The 18,983-nt window shown below is 48.0% G+C and overlaps 1 protein-coding gene across 2 annotated transcripts; it reads right to left on the reverse strand.

The window, feature by feature from the left end:
* Nucleotides 1–207: 207 nt before the first annotated feature.
* Nucleotides 208–16,806, reverse strand: peli2 (pellino E3 ubiquitin protein ligase family member 2). 2 transcript variants are annotated; one of them, XM_060052339.1, is made up of 6 exons: nucleotides 16,291–16,806; nucleotides 11,024–11,153; nucleotides 8,713–8,814; nucleotides 7,335–7,538; nucleotides 6,616–6,804; nucleotides 208–5,657 (listed from the first exon to the last, which is right to left on the reverse strand). In XM_060052339.1, exons 1-6 carry the CDS (start codon nucleotides 16,365–16,367, stop codon nucleotides 5,079–5,081), a joined length of 1,281 nt encoding a protein of 426 aa, XP_059908322.1. In that variant the 5' UTR covers nucleotides 16,368–16,806; the 3' UTR covers nucleotides 208–5,078. The 2 variants fall into 2 exon arrangements, with proteins under 2 accessions (XP_059908322.1, XP_059908323.1); XM_060052340.1 differs by having other exon boundaries at nucleotides 7,341–7,538; nucleotides 16,291–16,793.
* Nucleotides 16,807–18,983: the final 2,177 nt, after the last annotated feature.

Raw genomic sequence — 18,983 nt, forward strand, 5'->3', positions numbered from 1 at the left:
TGAAGATTTAATTAGCAAGACTCTAGCAATTACTGCGTAATTAAAGTCATTTGTCCCCCTTGTTTGGATCAGTGGGCTGTGCGGCATCACATACGGGCTTGCTGGGAGCAGCAAGGAGAAGGGCAGGTTCCGGGGAAGGTTCACCTGCTTCTGGGGCCCTATTCTGTTGTTTTGGTTTGAATGTTTCCGAAGGAAAATAAATATATGTTCAAGAGACACAATTTCGTCTGTTTATTTGCATGTTATTTGACAAGTCATTTGTTATTCATTGAGAAAGTAATAAGATGAGTAGGCTGAGCAGAAACTGTCATCGAGAGCCACACAAAATAGTAAATAGGCACTGATACAATCATAATCCTTTTCAAACTGCACGCCATACTGCCTGGCTTGTGTAATTGTGCTGGTGCAAAGCTGCTGTCAGCAGACGCGAAACAAGCAAAAAGTGTTTTTTTTGTTTGACATTTTGAAATAGTTTGCATTAAATTGGCCGGTTGGATTTCTCTTATCTCTCCTGCTGCATTTCCAAGGGCTTGACAAGCGAGGCGCCGTGAAACCAGGTGGACACCGCTTAGACCTGGTGCTGTGGTTGTTGTTGTTTATGTGAATACTTTGTAAGGGCTTTTTCTTCCATCGTGTCCCTAGCATTTGTCTCTATTTTGTAAGACGCTGACCCTCCTCACAGAGGACCTGAAAGGAGATGTGCCCTGCTCAGATTTCTGTTTCAATGCAAAGTTAAGGAGGGGTTTTACGAAAACAAACTTATAGTAAAGGCAGAGACTTCTGAGGGACTGTTTTTTCCCTCTTGAGATTTGTCTTCCATATGTCGAGTGTCAACACACATTAACTGCTGACTGGCTTTTGATGAAACCAAAAAACGGAGTGGTTTCTCTGGCCATCAAAACTAAAAGGACAGTTTAGTATATCTTTCCGTTTCCTTTTCCCATTATTCTTTCCATTTGCATGTAGCTTTGATCTCCCTGGATGGGTCTTGTGTTGGCATCCAGTCTGCGGCTGTCATGAGCCTGAAAATCGCACACTCGTCTGTTTTTTTTCCCTCCCCTTCCTCTCTCTCCTGCTCGTTTGCAGCACGGCCTTGATGAATGTCAGACAGAGAAGCTTCAACAATGTGGCAGTAAACCCCTCACAGAAACCAAAGCGGCGCTGGAACTGACAGAAAGCTTGTTTTGTAAGTTAACGGTTGCGAATGAGAACTTGCCCAGCATCCAATGGTTGGCATATAAAGTGAACATGTGTGCTATTAGAACTCAAGTTACCATCATTACAGCTGATTATTCGCTGATTGATGGCCCCATCATTGGGTCATCATTGGTTGTCGGTTGTTCCAACATATCGCGTCGGTCACTTCTTCGTTCTTCCTCATTTCAGCGGGCTGGCTCCGGGGGGCCAGGAAAACGTGTGTGTTTTAGAATTTGACATTTTGCATCCCCATGCCCTGCTTAGGAACGCAGAGCCAACCAGCAATCACCAAATTAGCATGCTGTCACCTTCAGTGTCTCCTCTGTCATTCAGAAACACGGACTAATGTGCAGGCACATGAACCCATCTCCACGCACCGTAGAAATGTTAATTGGGAAGCGTAGCCCCCCGCTGCTCCTCCCCCCCCCCCCTCCGATGCCCGACTGTCATGTTAGTATTTAAATCCTTTTTATATGTCCTCAGTTTAGAGAAGCCTCATGAATGATAGAAACATCGCCGCCATAGATATTAAAACAAAGACTAAATGCATTGCACACATATGTGCCCATTTTGTGTTCATGTCTTTCATAGGGTAATTACTTTTTATAGATTAAATGTGGTTACAACCTTGTAATAGGATATCATGAAAAGAACGAGCGGGTTTTTAAAAAAAAACAGCGGCTTCAGATAGGCTACACAAGAAGGATCATGTTTAAGAAACAATGTTTTAGGTTATGGTTATTCAACAAAACCAGCGCCAATATATAAAGGCATATGCAGCAAAAAGAACTACACCAATAGGCTGCTCGAAAGCGAAAAGAGCAATTAAGCAAATTACATCTCCAAACTTTTGCAAAACTCTGCACTGACACTTAATTTGGCTCACTACAATAGTGTATTATTGTGAGTTCTTGCAACAAGGCTGATTGTGAGACATTTATGAGCATGTTAATTCAGTTAGGCTTAATTCAATTTGTGACAATGTGTCATTGAAGTCTTCCCAATTATGTCTGTTTTAGATTTTTTAACAACCGTGTTCGGTTTTATATATCGGCAGCTGGTGGTTGATAGCCCAAAGACCCTAACGAAGCGGGCCAATGTCTCCATTGATGATTAAATACTGCCCTCCTGTGGCCGAAGATCAAAACTACATCAACACACCATATAAAAGATAAATGTTGCTGATGCGGTACTGAATGAAAATGAGGTTGATAAGGCATACCATGTAGCCATCACTAAAATAGACATCAAGAGACTCCCTCCCTTATCTCAAACAAATGCTGTTCTAAAGAGTTATCAATATTTTAAAATAAAAATAGATTGGAAGTAACAATGATGAAATGTGTGTGCAACATGAGTGATTTAACAGCTGATTACTGTTCAACTACTAGACCCTAAATTCTCTTACAGAGTTGCCGTACAGAAAGCAGCCCTCTCATTGGACACTGGGAAATGTACTGCAAATCGCCCCTAACCTCGTTCCCACAGCTTCATCAATGGCAATTGCATTTCACCAACGGATCCGTGAAGGCGCCTTTAACTGATCATTCACACGTCAACAGACGTGATAATAACACAATCCACACGATACGCTTATTTTTTTTTTTCAAAAACAAAAACTTTATTCTTTGCAAGGTATGCATCGGGCTGTTCCATGACCCGTGTGCAGAGTCCCTGCACAGGAACCTTGCAGGTACACAGAACGAGCCCTGCGGTCTACTGAGGGCCCCACCCGTGTTTACCAAGGAGGAATGTTATTACTGCAGCTACGGCGCAGCTGTTAACGCTGGGTCGACAGCAACGGGCAGTGCTGTTTAGCTCAAGTGTTAGAAGGAGGAATGCTATACTTTCCCTCCTTGACCTGCATGCCTCGTGTTGAGACATAAAAAGGACATCTGGTGAACGCTCTGCAGGTATCAATCTGGGCAGAGGTCGCAACACACTGCGAGCCACGTTTCATGGGAAAGACAAAGGATGTATCTTTTCGTATTCTCAGCAGCCCACCTTTAAGATCATATCTTTTTTTATTGGTCTACATTTATAAGACCCATATGTGGAGGTTTTCTTCTTCAAAACATAGCTCTGCTAGTCCCGCGTTCGTTTCATCTCAGAATACCGTATTACGGTATTCTAGTCTATAAACTACTGGATCTCTGCATACGGGCACCGTACGACCGCTCTCCAGCTCCAATACATTTGCACTTTGGCCAACTTTGATTGCACACAGCAGGAGGTTAACATATTTGGTATTGGGTGAGCTGCTGCCAACGTCATCTTTAATCGGCTGAGCCGGCGAGTTCAACCATGCAGCCCTTTAACGTCAACGTGTCATCGTAGCAGCGTCTGGATGAAGGATCACGTTTACGCCCAATGCTCTGTATCCAACAAAGAGGTCGGAGCTTCTTAGCTTGGGGAGAACACACCGTTTCTAGGTTTTGGTATAATCTTTTGGTGCTGCTGAGATTTTGCTCCTTGAAATCGATCGCATAAAAAAAACCAATAAGGTAATTGGATGCCCCCCCTGGAGACTAAAGCTAGAGCAGGCGAGTGTTAGTGTTAGTGAGTCATGCCAAGAGAGGATGCATGTGCATTATCCATTCAAGATGGAGTCTTCATTCTGGGCGACATCAACAATGTGCATCTGTACAGTTGGGAGAGGGGTTTCATGACATACGGTAATAAAGCACTGTTGGTAAGATCGTTAATGTAATTGAATTACATTCATTGTCCAAACCACCAAAAGATAGATTTGGATTTTGTGATCGCTTTGTTTGGTGTTGGTTGGAGAAGTAAGGTCTGGAAAGTTTGGGTGGGTTTGGTGTTTGGATGTGTTGGTTTGGGTGGTGGTGGTAATGTGAGGTGGATGAATTTCGCTGGTTTTTTACTTTTTGGGGGCACTTGGATCCTAGAAACAGCCACAGGGGTTATAAGGTCAAAGGGCAGGGTTAGCAAGCTCCCACAGCAATAGACATACGTACATATATACACGCAAAACTTAGGCGAGAGAAAAATATATTAACATTTTCATTACAAAACAGTACAACGGCCTCAGTGTAGTAAAATATCTCTTCTGACTGACAAAAAAAAAAAAAAAAACATATGGAAGGAAACTCATTTGATTTACATGTCTGTAATCTATCAAAATCTAGCACTCCCTTTGCCAAAAGCAAGAGAGCTTTCCTCACCTTGAAAAAAAGCAAAATCGATTTCCGTAGTTGAACCGAATGTGAGGCACTGGAATATATCTCTGCCCTCCCAACAGAAGCGGCCTCATCTTTATTAAAAGCAGTCCGTTGCCTTCGCTGGATCAGGATCACCTCTCTAGGGGCCAGGGTCTGGATGTCATTAGGACCGCGGGAAAGTGCGGTCTCGACTGGCCCCCTTCCCAGCCAACAGTCCAGCTGTCTGGCTCCGTGTCTCCGGCCGCCACGGGGGTCCCCCCCTCCCGGACCCTCGTCCACACCTGCCTCTGTGTCATGTGCATGAGTCAGTTCTGTTAGAGCACAGGGTAAAACAGGGTTCACCTCCCATGACCCGACCGGAGCTCAGTCCACCATGGGCTCGGAGTAGAGGCGTGTCCACTTAACGCATTCAGGAGGTGAGGGGGTGTCTCTGATCTGCTGGGCCGAACCTCTCTGTAGGCCGGGGGGGAGCAAAGGAACCCAAAGGAGGCTCCGAAACCCCCCGTAGGGTCCGACCCACGGTCCATGAAGACCTTCAAAAACATCTCACTCCTTTCTAAAGTCTGGGTTTAAAATCTGTCGAATCAAAAAAATAACGGAACAAAATAAAGTAAATCCTAATGCAGTATAATAAGAACAGCTTCACAGCATGGTGCCACTCTGGGAGCATCTCGGTACCGACGGCCGGGGCCCTCGCGCTCAGTCGATGGGGCCCTGGAAGATGAGCTTGGCGCACCCCTGGGAGAGGCCCAGCTGGGTGGCGCAGAAGGGGCAGGCCGCGTGGAAGGCGTGCGTCCCGTGGGGCAGGGGGATCTCTGACCAGTACTTGACGGACTTCTCTGAGCACACGTGTCCACACGGCACGAAGGCGTGCGTGGGCGCGCCCGTGTCCACGTAGAAGGCGGGCTCGCAGCCCAGCCACAGCGGCACGTAGGGGCCCACCGCGCGGCACATGGGGCACTCACGCTGGGCGTTGGGCTCCTGCTCCGAGCGGTGGCCCCAGTTGTGGTAGCCGTGCACGTGGCCGCACGCCAGGTAGACCCAGGGCTGCTTCTCCTCCAGGGAGGAGAGGGCGCGGCTCCTCTGCATGCTGGGGAAGGCCAGCGTGTTGAGGCCCACGGGGCACTGGGGCCGCGCCGCATTGATCTCCTGCCGCAGGGCCTCCAGGTGCTTCTGCGTGGGCGTGTGGAAGAGGCCGTCGGCCGTGCGCCACAGCAGGGTGGCCCCGCACAGGTCCACCAGCGAGCCGTCCTGCAGCACGTTGCTCTCGTGCTCCACCTGTGGGGAGAGGCACCGCCGTCAGGCTCCACGAGAAGCACAGAACCAGCAAGAGCCTATGAAGGGTTGAACCAAGAACCATCTACACAAGAGCCTATGAAGGGTTGAACCAAGAACCATCTACACAAGAGCCTATGAAGGGTTGAACCACAGAACCATCTACACAAGAGTCTATGAAGGGTGGAACCACAGAACCATCTACACAAGAGCCTTTGAAGGGTTGAACCAAGAACCATCTACACTAGCACTGTTGTGCGGTTCAACCAAGAACCACAGAGCCGTCTACACCAGAGCTGATGATGAGCGGTTCAACCAAGAACCACAGAGCCGTCTACACTAGAGCTGAGGAACTGTTCAACCAAGAACCACAGAGCCGTCTACACCAGAGCTGAGGAACTGTTCAACCAAGAACCATCTACACTAGCACTGATGAGCGGTTCAACCAGGAACCACAGATCTTCAGAGGGATCAGTGATGACATGGTGCCGGCGTGCTTTCTGTAGAGATACTAAGGGGAAGCTTGGTGCGAGGGTTGCATCAGATATAAACTCATAACACAGAACGCCGCGTCATGATGCCGCCTGCGAGCTGAACCATCGATTCAACCGGATTGCTTATAATTAGGTTGATCCGCTAGCGGATAATGGCTTTATTCTGAAATATTGGGGTGCTTTAATTGGTTTCAGATTATAACATGAACAAGTTTCTCTTGGCTGCTCGTCATACACACTTTAATAGCCCAGATAAAATCACAGATTGATGAAGGCCACGATGAAAACACGTCCTTGCTGCAACCCCTTATTTGAAGAGTCTGTGTGTGGGTGTCTATGTGTTTGTGTGTAGGTGTCTGTGTGTCTGTATGTGTTTGTGTGCGCACGCGCGTGTGTGTTTGTGCACGCGTGTGTGTGTGTTGGGTCTCTGTGTGTGTGTACACGTCTGTGTGTGTTTGTGCGCTAACCAGTTTGCCCCGGGTCTGGGCCGAGCGGGTCTCTCTCAGCGTGTACACGTCGCCGCACACCGAGATCTCCCTCCAGACGCCGGGCTTTGACTCCTCCGTGAACCCGCCCCTGGGGTGCATCACCAGCACGCCATTGGTCGTCAGCCCGTCCATGTGACCGTCCGGGTTCTTCCACTTGGCGGCTTTCTCCTGTGGAGGAGGGGGGGGGGCTTTAATGCAGGATGACCAGCCATGAGTAACGCAGGCTGACCAGCCAGGAGAAACACAGGCTGACCGGCGTGAACCTGTTCCCCCTTAAAGGGGCTGTAGGTTAAGATTGAAGAGCTTTCATTCAAGTGTAATTTGTTACCAACACCACAGCCGCCAATCAGCCATCAGCGAGCAAAAGGCGCTGTGAGCATATTCGTTTTGAGTCGACTGTCGTATTTTAGACCGCTCCAGGGCCATTCCTAGCCAATCAGGGCATCTCTTCCCTGATTGGTTTGGAGAGTTCCTCTTGCATGCCACAACAGGTGCGTGGAATGCAGCCCTTCTCAACGTAAGGAGAGAGGGAGGGGCTGTTCTTAGTTCTCTATCTTTAAAGCTCTCAAATCATACCTACAGCCCCTTTAACAACGGCGCCCTGACAGGCTGCGTGCGTTAGTGTAGCGTAGCGAAAAGGGGGCGAGGCAGCAGGCGTTGTGCGTGGCTGTGGGGGTAAGCGTAGAGGCCAGACTCACGCTCACCCCCAGGAAGATGTTCTTGGAGGAGTCGAAGCCGGCGGCGTAGATGCGGGCGGTGAAGGGCGGGCCGCGCTGGCAGACCACGCGGCAGGCGAAGCGGGAGATGGTGCTCTGGGTGATGGGCGTGTCCTCGCCCTCCTGGGCCCCCGACACCGTGTCCGTCACCACGAAGTCGATGGGGCTCTCCGTGGAGCGGCCGATCTGCAGGGCAGGGGGGAGAGATGAGGGAGAGGGGTAAGAGAGAGGAGAGGGGAAGGGAAAGAGAGAGGAGAGAGAGAGTGCGATGGTGAGGGGAAAATATAGGGGGGGGGGGGGGGGGAGAGGGGGTAGGTAGACAGTCGAGCTTGGATGAGCGTCTTGGATGGAATTCAAGTGGCTAATTATAGTGATTATTAAATTATTAGTCTCTGGAGGAAGCAGTGAAACAAATACAGGACGCCCCTCCCCTACCATGTTACTTTTATTTAAAATGCTTCAGTCGATCCCAAGAGATAGCGCTTCAGTTCCAGAACAAATATATAACTCTTAACAATCCATCCCTAAAATGGTCTTGCTCCGCAAACCAACGCAAAAAAAAAACCCTCTCCACCATCCACTTCCTCATGTGTATTGTCCTCCGCTCTGACGTCTCTGCGAGTGTTTTTCCCTCATTTGTTTTCCGTGCCGCCCGTCCTGTCCACTTGTGTCTACATGCATGTTGACTCAGCGCGGCTCAGAGACCCACGGACGCCATACGGAGAGAGGCTTCGGTGCACGCGCGTGTGCGCTGAGCAAACCTCACCCTGGCGTCTTTGTTTTACGTCTAGATTAATGCCGCGGGGCGAAGCTGTTGACATGTTCCACTGGGAACATGAACGCTTCGCGCCAGGAGCTAAGGGCCACAACGTTGAGATAGAAAGCTTACCAGACCGGCTTGTGAGACTAGACGAACGCGTACATATAGGAAGATCTATATACATCGATATGCGTCACACATGTACAAACACATTCAAGACTAAATTGTTCAGAGTTCACCTACACTCGAGACACTATCTCCCTTACACACCTCAAACCCCTCCCACATGCATATTGTATGTACTTTATCTTTATCTAAAAATTGTATTCAGCATTGTGTAGTATCTCAACATAGCTATCATTGTTGTATACCGTGAATGGGTTAACCTAGCGATTGTTAGTGACTGCACTTGGTTCTATGAACATCCTCACTGTGCTGGCAGCGATATATTGTTGTTTCTCCTTTTTCTGACAAAACAATTTATTGTAAGTCGCTTTGGATAAAAGCGTCAATGTAAATGTTAACGCACGTATACATTTGTGTGCGCTTATCAAAAAAACGTTCAAATAATCCAGAGATCCTCTGAACATGGCGGTTTACCTGGAACATGTCTGTGTCTTTGTCATGGCAGTACTCCACCACCACGGTCTGGTTCCGAGACAGCGTGTAAGAGATACTGTGCTGGCCTTTGCAGTTCACAGCCTGATTAAAAAAAAAAAAAAGGGGAGAGAGAGAGAACAAATTAGTCATAGTGCATCTTCATCACGGGCCACACGGAGGCAGCCATTAATTCCCAGAGAGGCGCCGGAGCACTTCATCAGCAGCTACAGCAACGGTAACGACAACAACGCAGTGCTCTGTTCATTGTTGTGTGCGGTGGTGAAATCAGGAGGAAATCCTGTGACTGCTAGGGTTGTTTCTTCGGCCCCTTGATACCAGAGCAACCAGGGTTCAGAGGGGTGATCAACGGGAACTCGTTCAACTGCTCTCGAATGCAATCTAGGGCAGAGATGCAGAACGTAGAGAGAGCGAGACAATACTTCCATCTCCATACCTCCTCATCGCCAATTGGGCGGAGATCCACGCACATCGTGGCCAGCCCTGTAGTTTGCTTGGTACCTTAATTTAGGTTACGATCAGAACAGGAACCCGGTAATGTTACTGTCACAGATGAGCTCGAGACGAAAGCTATCAAGCGGTGGTGTCACTCCTATGTACAGCTCATAGTGTATTAAGAGTTGCTCGGCACTCCTACACACTCAGAAGGCCTCTTTGGCGCACTTAAAAAGCCCTGGCTGCAGCACAAAAGCTCCCAGGCAGGAATTCCTGGAATGGGTGGCGAGGAGAGCATTATGTTCCTGTGAAGTAGCACTCCTACGACAGTGACCATAAACGGGCCGGGGCTCTCCGTCAACACACGCTGCGCTATCGTCACAACTCAAACGCAACAGTTGTGTGCGTACGAGTGTGTGTAGGCCAAACCAGCTATTTTCCACACGCCCCCCCCCCCCCCCAGCTGTAATAATCCAGCCTCTCTCTCTCTCTCTCTCTCTCTCTCTCTCTCTCTCTCTCTCTCTCTCTCTCTCTCTCTCTCTCTCTCTCTCTCTCTCTCTCTCTCTCTCTCTCTCTCTCTCTCTCTCTCTCTCTCTCTCTCTCTCTCTCTCTCTCTCTCTCTCTCTCTCTCTCTCTCTCTCTCTCTCTCTCTCTCTCATGTGGCGAGGGGAGGCCGACGGAGACAAAGTGGGTCATCATCACCGTCGCTGCCAGTGACAAACACACACGTTGCTGCTTCTTGCGATCTACTGCTGGTGCAGCAGTGGTGCCGGTTGTGGGGTTGCCTTGTCAGCGTTAGGCCACAGCGCCGCTCTGGTTTTCTCGCTTCGTCGGAGCTGGGGAGGGAGAACCTGTTCAGTCGGGGTCGCTGGCTGCTCGGCCTTTGACTTACTTTTCTAATATAAGCGCTGTGTAGACAGTGTAGGGCTTTTTGTTGGCCACAAACGACTCAAGAGAGTCCTACTACTGTGAAACCCTAAAGCAATGTAAATATACCGAAAACACGTTGTTTACAAAGTCTCATACGAGAAAGGCTGTGGCCGTTCTTCCGATCATGAACATTTTATTTCACGATAAGTGACTAAGAAAAGCCCAAAACAATGTTACTACCGACACAAAAACAGACAAAATGGAGGCCGTCATTGCGTGGTGAACATTGTGATGCAACAGCCCTACAGAGAGGTTATGTGTTCACTCTAAACAAGTCGCAACACTTAAGGTGACGTAGACGTCAACGTTGATGGCTCAAGAGGAGCCAGAGGCTGGGTGTAAAACCTGAAGGACAGCAGCTCACACCGCTCCAGTGTGAAACACAGGCCTCTAAAGAGGGCTGCACCAGTGAGCCTGCAGGCTCTGTTTGGAGCTTTCTGATAGGAAACCAGAGGATGGAATGCAAGGAGACAGACGTGTTGTTCAGGACAGCCTTCTTTCTGCTGAACACCCAGTAAAACAAACAGGGGCGGGCTCCCTCCACAGAGCCGACTGAGCCGGGATCACGAGCACCACCCTGCAAGCACTCACAGCCATGCGTACAAACCTTTATGCGTTTGTTAATGCCCTTTGTCCTGCTTCATAAACCATTGTGCTTTTGGACTTTACCCATTGCTAAAGCCATTCCAAATTAATGGCCGGGCTTAGGTGTGTGCCGGCCATATTTCTACCTGGTAGAAATTGACATAGTACCTAGTTATTGGTAAAGGGAGGTTTAATTTAATCTGAATTGGCGTCTGCAACTATGTTTCATATGGGAAAGACAAATGAGTCTCATATGCTCATACTTAGTCATGTTAATAAGTAATCAACCAGCACTAAAACAGTGCACGACTGCCACGTGTTGAGGACGTGCACAGTGCTTTACCTTGCTAGCCTGTGGCGTGTTGAGGATGTGCACGGTGCTGGGCTTAACCCCGTTGGCCTTGGTCCTCCGGTAGAGAGCAAATCTGCTTTTCCTCCGACCTCGATCTCCGTTTGGCAGAGACCCATTGTACCTGACACACACACAGACACACACACAGACACAGACACACACACACACGGAGACAGAGGGACAGAGAGAGAGAGAGAGAGAATTATGGCAGGGTCATTATGCTTTTCTTTCTCTTGTAACACTGATTTGACTCCAGGCTAAAGAACTAAAACACAAGAAAACAGAAATGATGGCCCGCATTTGGGAGAAGATTTGCCACCCGTTGCCTCTCGACAGATCCACCCCATTTACAATCTTATGCCGCTTTTCCACCGCACATGTTGCTCGACTCGACACGACACGACTCGACACGGTAGCAGCGCGGGTCCTTTTCCACCGCAAATAGTACCTCCGGGACGTGGGCGGGGTCGGCTGCGCGAAAGGGCCGTGACGTATTTTTGTACGCGACGCAAACAACACCTACGTAACCCACACATGGACAGAACCCACATAACAACAATGGAGGACATCGATGCGATGGTATTCGTGTTCGTATTATTAGCTGGCATGTTGAAGAAGTGGAATATGTTGGCTGCGGCGCTGCTATGGCTGTTACCAGCATGGTTGCCATGTCGCTCTCGTGACTTCGTCACACTCTGGCCAATCAGTGGCCGGCCGTCTGCCGACGTCACCTTTTAGCATCGGCTCAGCCGCTTGGAACCTAGAGCGAGGCGGTACTAGAAAAAGCAGCCACTTCAGGTACCAGATACCATGTTTTCGCGGTGGAAACGCAAAAAAGGCGAGCTGAGTCGAGCTGAGTCGTGTCGAGCTGGTACCATGCAGTGGAAAAGCGGCATAAGCATCACATTGCATAACACACGCTGCAGCTTAATGTGATAAGCCCTTTCTGAATAAAACGACATGTCCCTTGGGCTCCGGGAGGCCATTCTAGGAGGAACTACAGGTTCTGCCAACCACTGCTGAGCTACCCAGTCTGGGTGGAGCACCCACTCAAAAACACAGCGCCTGGTTGCTTTTACAGGGGATCGTGGGAAACTTCAATGACTCATTTCCAAGAGAACCAAGCCCTGATCCGGGAGCACTTTAACACAGGCTTTCATTTGATTCCTGCCCCAACCTATCCCACCGCTCCCGTCTGCCTCTCGCTCTGCCCCGAAGGAGAGGCACCTTCCGGCGGGGCTGGGTCCCTCTCCCCCCCAACCACCAGCTGCCTACTACAGCTGAGACACCCCAGGCACCGCTCCCCGTCCAACACACAGTCCTTCTGTCAAACACACACACACACACGCAGGACCACAGGAGCATAGAAGCAGAGACAAAGTTTGTATCCAGAGTAAAAACTGAGACGGCCGGTAAACATGGGCCTTAAGAGCTTCTGCTCCTTCACTGGGAACATAAACAAACGGGAGAGCGCTGCTTGATCCAAATTGGCTCCTAGTATTCTCAGCAGAACCTCAACAGTGGAGGAGACCCACAACCTCCTCCCTCTCCCTCCCCCCCTCTCCTTCTCTCTTGGCCACCTGTCCCCTGTCTCCACACGACCGGGCAGGCGGGGAAACACATGGTCCCAGTCAGCATAGAGCACAGATCTGGCCTGTATGACAAGCCCCCCACCGAGAGGCTGATCAGACAGGGCCCGAAGCAGGACCACAGAGAAGACATCATGATACACAGTGCAACCAAATATAGGGCAGTCCAAAGGCTAGTCATAGCTTCTCCAAACAAGCTGAACATGAATGAGACATTATTCGTTGGAAAACCCTTGTCCTTAAAAAAAAAGAAAAAGGCTCAATACAGAAATATTTTCCTGCTGACTCTACTTAACTATGTTGGACATATTTGACCATTTTCTCACAAGTCTTAACAATTCAGTACAGTATTTGCATTACGGCCTACACATATTTTCCCATTTCAATCTTCAAACCACATTGAGTTGGCCTACATTGGAGGGCATTTCTTCTCATTACAACTATTACTGTAGAAACATTAATATCTTACCCTAATGGCTATCAAGACAAGTTGATGACCTCACTTTATTAAAATGCATTATCAAGGTGAAACTGAATTGTCCCCGTTTAAACTATAGCCAATCCAACATGAGTGCACTCACTGTGGACGCATGAGATTCTGCCCATGACAGTAAACCTGGCTGGGAGTACGCAGACACAACACTAATGCCTTCTATTATAATTCTCTCCAGACAGGTAACCCCTGACTGCCACCATGCTAGTGTAGCCCGGCGAGTGATCAGTGCTGCGCTCCCATTAATTGTAATACCATTACCGGGTGACCCCATCCAGACAGTTGGCGGGGTTTATCTTCTGATACTCTGCAGAGGGGATTAAGGACTACAGAGGAGCACCATATCCCCTCCCTGTCTGTCTACACAGACAACAGCCCCACCGCTTCAAATCATACATTAGGCAAGCAGAAGGTAGGCATTCATTATATCTGCGTAACAACCTGAATAATATAACTCAATAGGTGAGGTCATCAAACAAACACACAACATAAAAACAAGACCGTTGTGACACTAGGACCGGCCAGAGGTTTTGAGTGTAGCTAACCATATGCTCCAACCTATTTCTAAAACAAAAAAAGTCTGGGAGTAAGACAACTTCCTACTAAGATGTCCATCTGCATTCTCATTTTAAAGGCAGACAACACATAGCAGTTACAACGCATGTTGGAAGTCGACAAACTTGACTAGCAAGTTACTCCAACCATCGCCTGATATGCGATGCAGCTTTATGGCTTTCATTATGTCACCCTACTGAATGTGTCGGAGCCCAAACTGTCAAAGTACCTAAAACAGGATAAATTTTGAAATTAAATGTCTTCCAACACTAAACATGGTCTATTGTCGCTAATAGCAACCACTGGTTAACAGTACAAAATAAAAACTATACTGTGCCCTGACATGAATTGATGCTGGCAACATCTTCACATTGAATCTATGAAGTATTCTCTTGTAGTCTCCACTGATTTGTAAGACATCACATGATCCAGACACCAGTGCTTTACATCAAAGTGCTTCTGGAGCTCAATTTAAGTGGGGCCAGCTACTCACTTCAATTACCGCAAAGATTGTCAGTGGAGCTCATCCCCAATAAAGGTGAAGATGATTCATTCACATCATATTTAACAACAGACAACATTGGTCTGTGTCTGTGATGGACGCAGGACCCATTAAGTGACCATTAGAGTGCAGCCTAGAACATAAAAGCTACGGCTAACTGCACGCCATCTGTCTGGAACAACTTGTACCAGAGATGTGCCCTCATCGAGCCTATACACCTCCCCTAGCCAACGCTTCTTCTGAAAGGAGGAGTGTACAGAGTTCAATCAATGGGATCAGTCTCTCCGGCACAAAGCACAGAGGGAGCTAAGGAGAGGGTAGCCTTTCATTCCCCAGTGTACCCACACTACCGGCCCGCGCAGTGGGCAGCGCCGGAGCCGAGGCTGCCAGGCAGAGCCAGGGAGTCAGCCGTGTGAGCACAAAAGCTACCTTCAGCCATGGAAACGAGTGGCAGAGAGGGGGGCTACTCAAACAGGCTTTGTTTCCGTGATGCTGTGGGCTATCTCGTCTAGCATCGGTGTTGTCCAGAGGATGTGAGGTCACGAAAACGATTTACACCCGTCGCTCTGGATCAAAGCACACACGCTTTGTCTTGTCCCTGCGACAAAGACAGGGTGAAACGATCAACTTTCAACACGCCACACTGCCAGTCTTTTAAAATGAGCACTCAGCACTTTTGGCCTCTTCAATGAGCAGTGAGTGTGACTGTGGCCCTTTGTGTTTTGGGTGGGTGTGGTTGGTTGGATAATGAGGAGGTAATTGTAATTCAAATGTATGCTTAGACCCAAAACAAACATTATAGATCTAGCCGTATGTTTGCATTGGAAGCTGATCTCAGATATGTTGGCTGATACCGTCAATGACATTAGAAGATAAGCTAAACTTGTATTAGAGGGAATCCAGAGAGTACCTAGCTAAAACAAAGATTGTGATTGTTGCAAGGTAATGAATGACACACATTCACAAATACATGTGCAAGAAAGCAACTATCATGTCATGTCATTGTTTAGGATCCTTTATTGTGATCAAGCCTCTTATAAACAATATTCAACCCCATAGGAGGTAATGATATTCAACTGAAAAATTGTATAAATAACAGAATACCTGCTAGGTTTGTAATTCAGCCACATCTGAAAATGGACCCAAACATTGACACATATATCAGTGCTGTGCAATTTAGACATAGTGCACAATACAATCTGAACCGTTCCCCTGAGTCTCATATGCCTCTACAGACAGCCTGAAAAGCAACAAGGGGGTTTGTGTTGAGGTGCAGGGCGATGTGTTGAGGATGAGGTACAGTGAGATGTGTTGAGGTTGAGGTGGTGAGATGTGTTCAGGTTGAGGTACGGTGAGATGTGTTGAGGTACAGGGCGATGTGTTGAGGTTGAGGTAAGGTGAGATGTGTTGAGGTGCGGGGCAATGTGTCGAGTTTGAGGTACGGGGCGACGTCTAGAGGTTGAGGTACGGGGAGACGTGTAGAGGTTGAGGTACGGGGAGACGTGTAGAGGTACGGGGAGACGTGCTGAGGTTGAGTTACGGGGCGACGTGTTGCACGGAGACGCTTCTGGGCTCCAGAAGCCCCTGAGAAAACTCCAGGTCTGGGGGAGGGGGTTCATCGCCACTTCCGAATTCCTCAACTTCACGGACCCAGTATGGTGGGGAGGTACGCCATGTCGTGAGAGGTTGGTGGACACTATTTCCACATACAACGGTTATAAACGTGTTGCAACCGCCCGACAACTAGTGGCTCGTGGACGTTGTCTTCCCTCCAGAGTAATGAAATAACCAAAACCCTCATAGTCAAGTTGAGATCCAAACATACACGTGTTACCTTTTTTGATTAACATGAGCGTTAATCTATTCTATTAATCAGAAGGACTTTTTTATTGGTGGGTTTTCCCAGTATAACCATATCTTTGTAAACGACGACCGGTATAGGACCAGTAAGGCGGCGTACATCATAAAACTTGCGTTTAATTTGAAAGAAACCCTCCATGTGGCCTACCGTAAAACTTCCTGATCTCCGACCAGCCTTTGTTTACCAGCGCTGTGATCGCCGGAAAGTACCGAAGTAACGTGTGAATCTCGATATGACGATTACTTAAACTTCACTTACCCCAGGACCACCAGCTCCCCGTACTTGACAGGGTCTTTGGACGGGGCGCAGGTCTCCTCTTGGCCGGTGGAAAACATGAGGCTCCTGGTTTACGGTGTGATTCCTCTCCGCTCAAACACTGCGTGCTGGCTTTCAGAAAGAGCTAAATGATTCATAAATCAGATAATCACTCATTTCTGTTTTACACCGAGCTACGTCGAGGTCAATTTTAATTTTTCACGTTTTCTTTTAGTTTTAAAGAGGACAGAATTACAGCGTAGGTCACCACATCGGCGACTTGCTAAAACGCAACTTGGCGGATCTCTCCGCCTCGGAAGAGAACACAAAAACAGCGAGGAGCGGGTGGGCCGTACCATTTAGTTGTTCTGGACTTTAGAAGGGGGTGGCGTTTGGCGCAATACGACTAAAACTCTTATATAGACTAAATTCAACGAAAGTATGATTACATTTAATGTCATTAAAAAAATATTCATTACAATCACTATTCAATGATTTTGGTCGCCTCTTATGAGTCTATTTGTATTATTTTAAAAGTATGTTCATTTCCTCAACCACCTCACTTGGTAAATACATCGCGCCTTGTATTATGTAAACAAAGAGTACAATCTGTGAATTCTTAGAGGATCCTTGATTCCTTGCACCACACACCAAGCCCACTAAAACATTTGTATCGTTACTATGTCGAACGAATTTTTTTAAAATGTATAAATATACTTACAACTGTGCGCTTTATTTTTTTTTTATACTAGGCTACTTTATTTATAATTGCATAAATAACATTCAGGCTACCTTAGACTTTAGAAAAACAGACAACTCGCATCGTCTGTCATATTATGCATTAGTTAAGTCAATGTATTGCATTCCTGACGAATACACGGCAAATATCTGTTAAGATAAGACGAATCGATTAGAGTAAGCGTTACAGACTACTTAAAGTTACCCAAATGTCGACACCTCCGGGGAGAATGTAAGGTTTGACCTTTACCAGCCCCCTCCCCATGCCATTCTCCCTATGTATCACATGTCCTGTTGTTCTCACGCCTTCCTGATGAATGTGCCACTTCCACACTCCTGTCTGGCAACCCCATCAACATTTCACCTTTTCGGGTTTGTTTTCACAACGAGCCGCCTAGCTGGAAGCGGCCATGGAGCGCCCAGCCTCTTCAGTTCTCCTCGGCCTTTACGGCCTTCTGTTTGAACTGGTGTTCAGTTTCAGAGTGCAATAACACTTAACACAAAAACAAAAGCCGAGCGCGGAGGCACTTGGCTAATGGCGGTACACCTCTCTCTTTACCGACGTGGGGGATACTCCATTATTAAAACGCTAGATTACATTACACAAGTAAAAGATAAAAAAAAAAAGTTGTTGACCTCTCGTCCTTCTGTCGTGTCAGGCTCCTGAGCTATCTTGAAACGTGTGAGTAACAGAACTCAGATCAAGCCTGGGTATTTGTGCTGTTATGTTCACACCTCTACAAGGGCTCCATTAATAGTACAAACGGGCAGACCTCAGCGACGTCAGCAGTTGCTGGTCGGGGATCGCTCTACGTTTCACCTTTAGCTCAATGGACTGCAGGCTGGCCTCCAAGCCACAGCCAGAACGAGTATTTACTGCATGCTTCTCGGCACTGGCTATTGCACTAAGCATACGACCTTCCCTCTCCCTTTCGGACTAGTTCACTTGTAAGCCCCAGACACAGACTGGAGTTTTGGGGGATCAAAGGCTGTCTTACGCATACCACACTGATGGGGAGCAGATGAAGGGAGTAGGCGATTTGGCTGGGGTTGATCTGCTGCAGGGTGTATGTGTGTAAACCCTGGTCCAGTGTTAGGAGAAGTCAGGGTAACTAACAGAAGCCTGCTGTAAGAAAATAAATAGACCAAGTGGGGGTGTGCGTGTGCGCATACACACACACGTAATTTGGCTTCAGTGAATTCTGACATGTCGTTAAGGAGCAGGTAGGAGTTAGGCTACGGACATTGGAGACGGAACCCTGTAACTTTCCGCTGGGAACCCCAACCATTACACCAACCTGACCCCACGGACAAATGACCCAAGCAGAAGTTAGGTGGAAGGTAACACGTGAAGTTCCGTACACTGGTAACATATTTTGATGGCCACAATAAAGGGAACATGGGGGCAGCTGTGTAAACACACTGACTGTGTCAAAGGAGAAAAGTTGTTTAGCTGTAAAAAAATACCAATGACAACTATGAAATAACACATTTCCCCTTTAAACATAACATTTAGCCTAGTCGTTACTGTCTAATTTAAATGTCAGTGTCTTTTTTCCACTTTAGCTCCCTAGAAAAAAGGTCATGTCCCAAGTCACAGAACATGAAGAGGAAGGAATTGCGTCTGTAAACGTGCGTTGTTCTGCAGCAACAACACTCTCACGTGTTCCATCACAAGCAGGACTTCAGGCAGTGGAATCTATTGCGCAACTAATGGTGCCGTTGACTTTAATAGCAGGGATCTGGTTGTGTTTGTCCGTGACTCGGCGCTAAGCAACAGGCTGGGCCCATACGGCTGTGGAGGGGAGGTTATGATACATACGTCTCTGGCTGAGGCGCGAGTAAGGCCCAAACAGGCCGCCGGTGATCCAGGGAGAAAAAAAAGAGAAGCAGAACTGTGGCGTCGCTGGTGGTTGGGGCCAGAGGTTTCCATGCAGGCGCCCGCCCGGCCAACCAGC

Source organism: Gadus macrocephalus, chromosome 5 (assembly GCF_031168955.1).
Source record: "Gadus macrocephalus chromosome 5, ASM3116895v1".
In the NCBI taxonomy this organism is placed as follows: Eukaryota; Metazoa; Chordata; class Actinopteri; order Gadiformes; family Gadidae; genus Gadus; species Gadus macrocephalus.

Bases quoted from the DNA above. Each gene is read 5' to 3' on its own strand.
- peli2 (XM_060052339.1), bottom strand. From the start codon at position 16,367: ATGTTTTCCACCGGCCAAGAGGAGACCTGCGCCCCGTCCAAAGACCCT. The intron at 11,154-16,290 runs GTAAGTGAAGTT...TGTGTGTGTCAG, and splicing joins GGGGAGCTGGTGGTCCTGGG to GTACAATGGGTCTCTGCCAA. The intron at 5,658-6,615 runs GTTAGCGCACAA...CTCTCCCCACAG, and splicing joins CCCAGACCCGGGGCAAACTG to GTGGAGCACGAGAGCAACGT.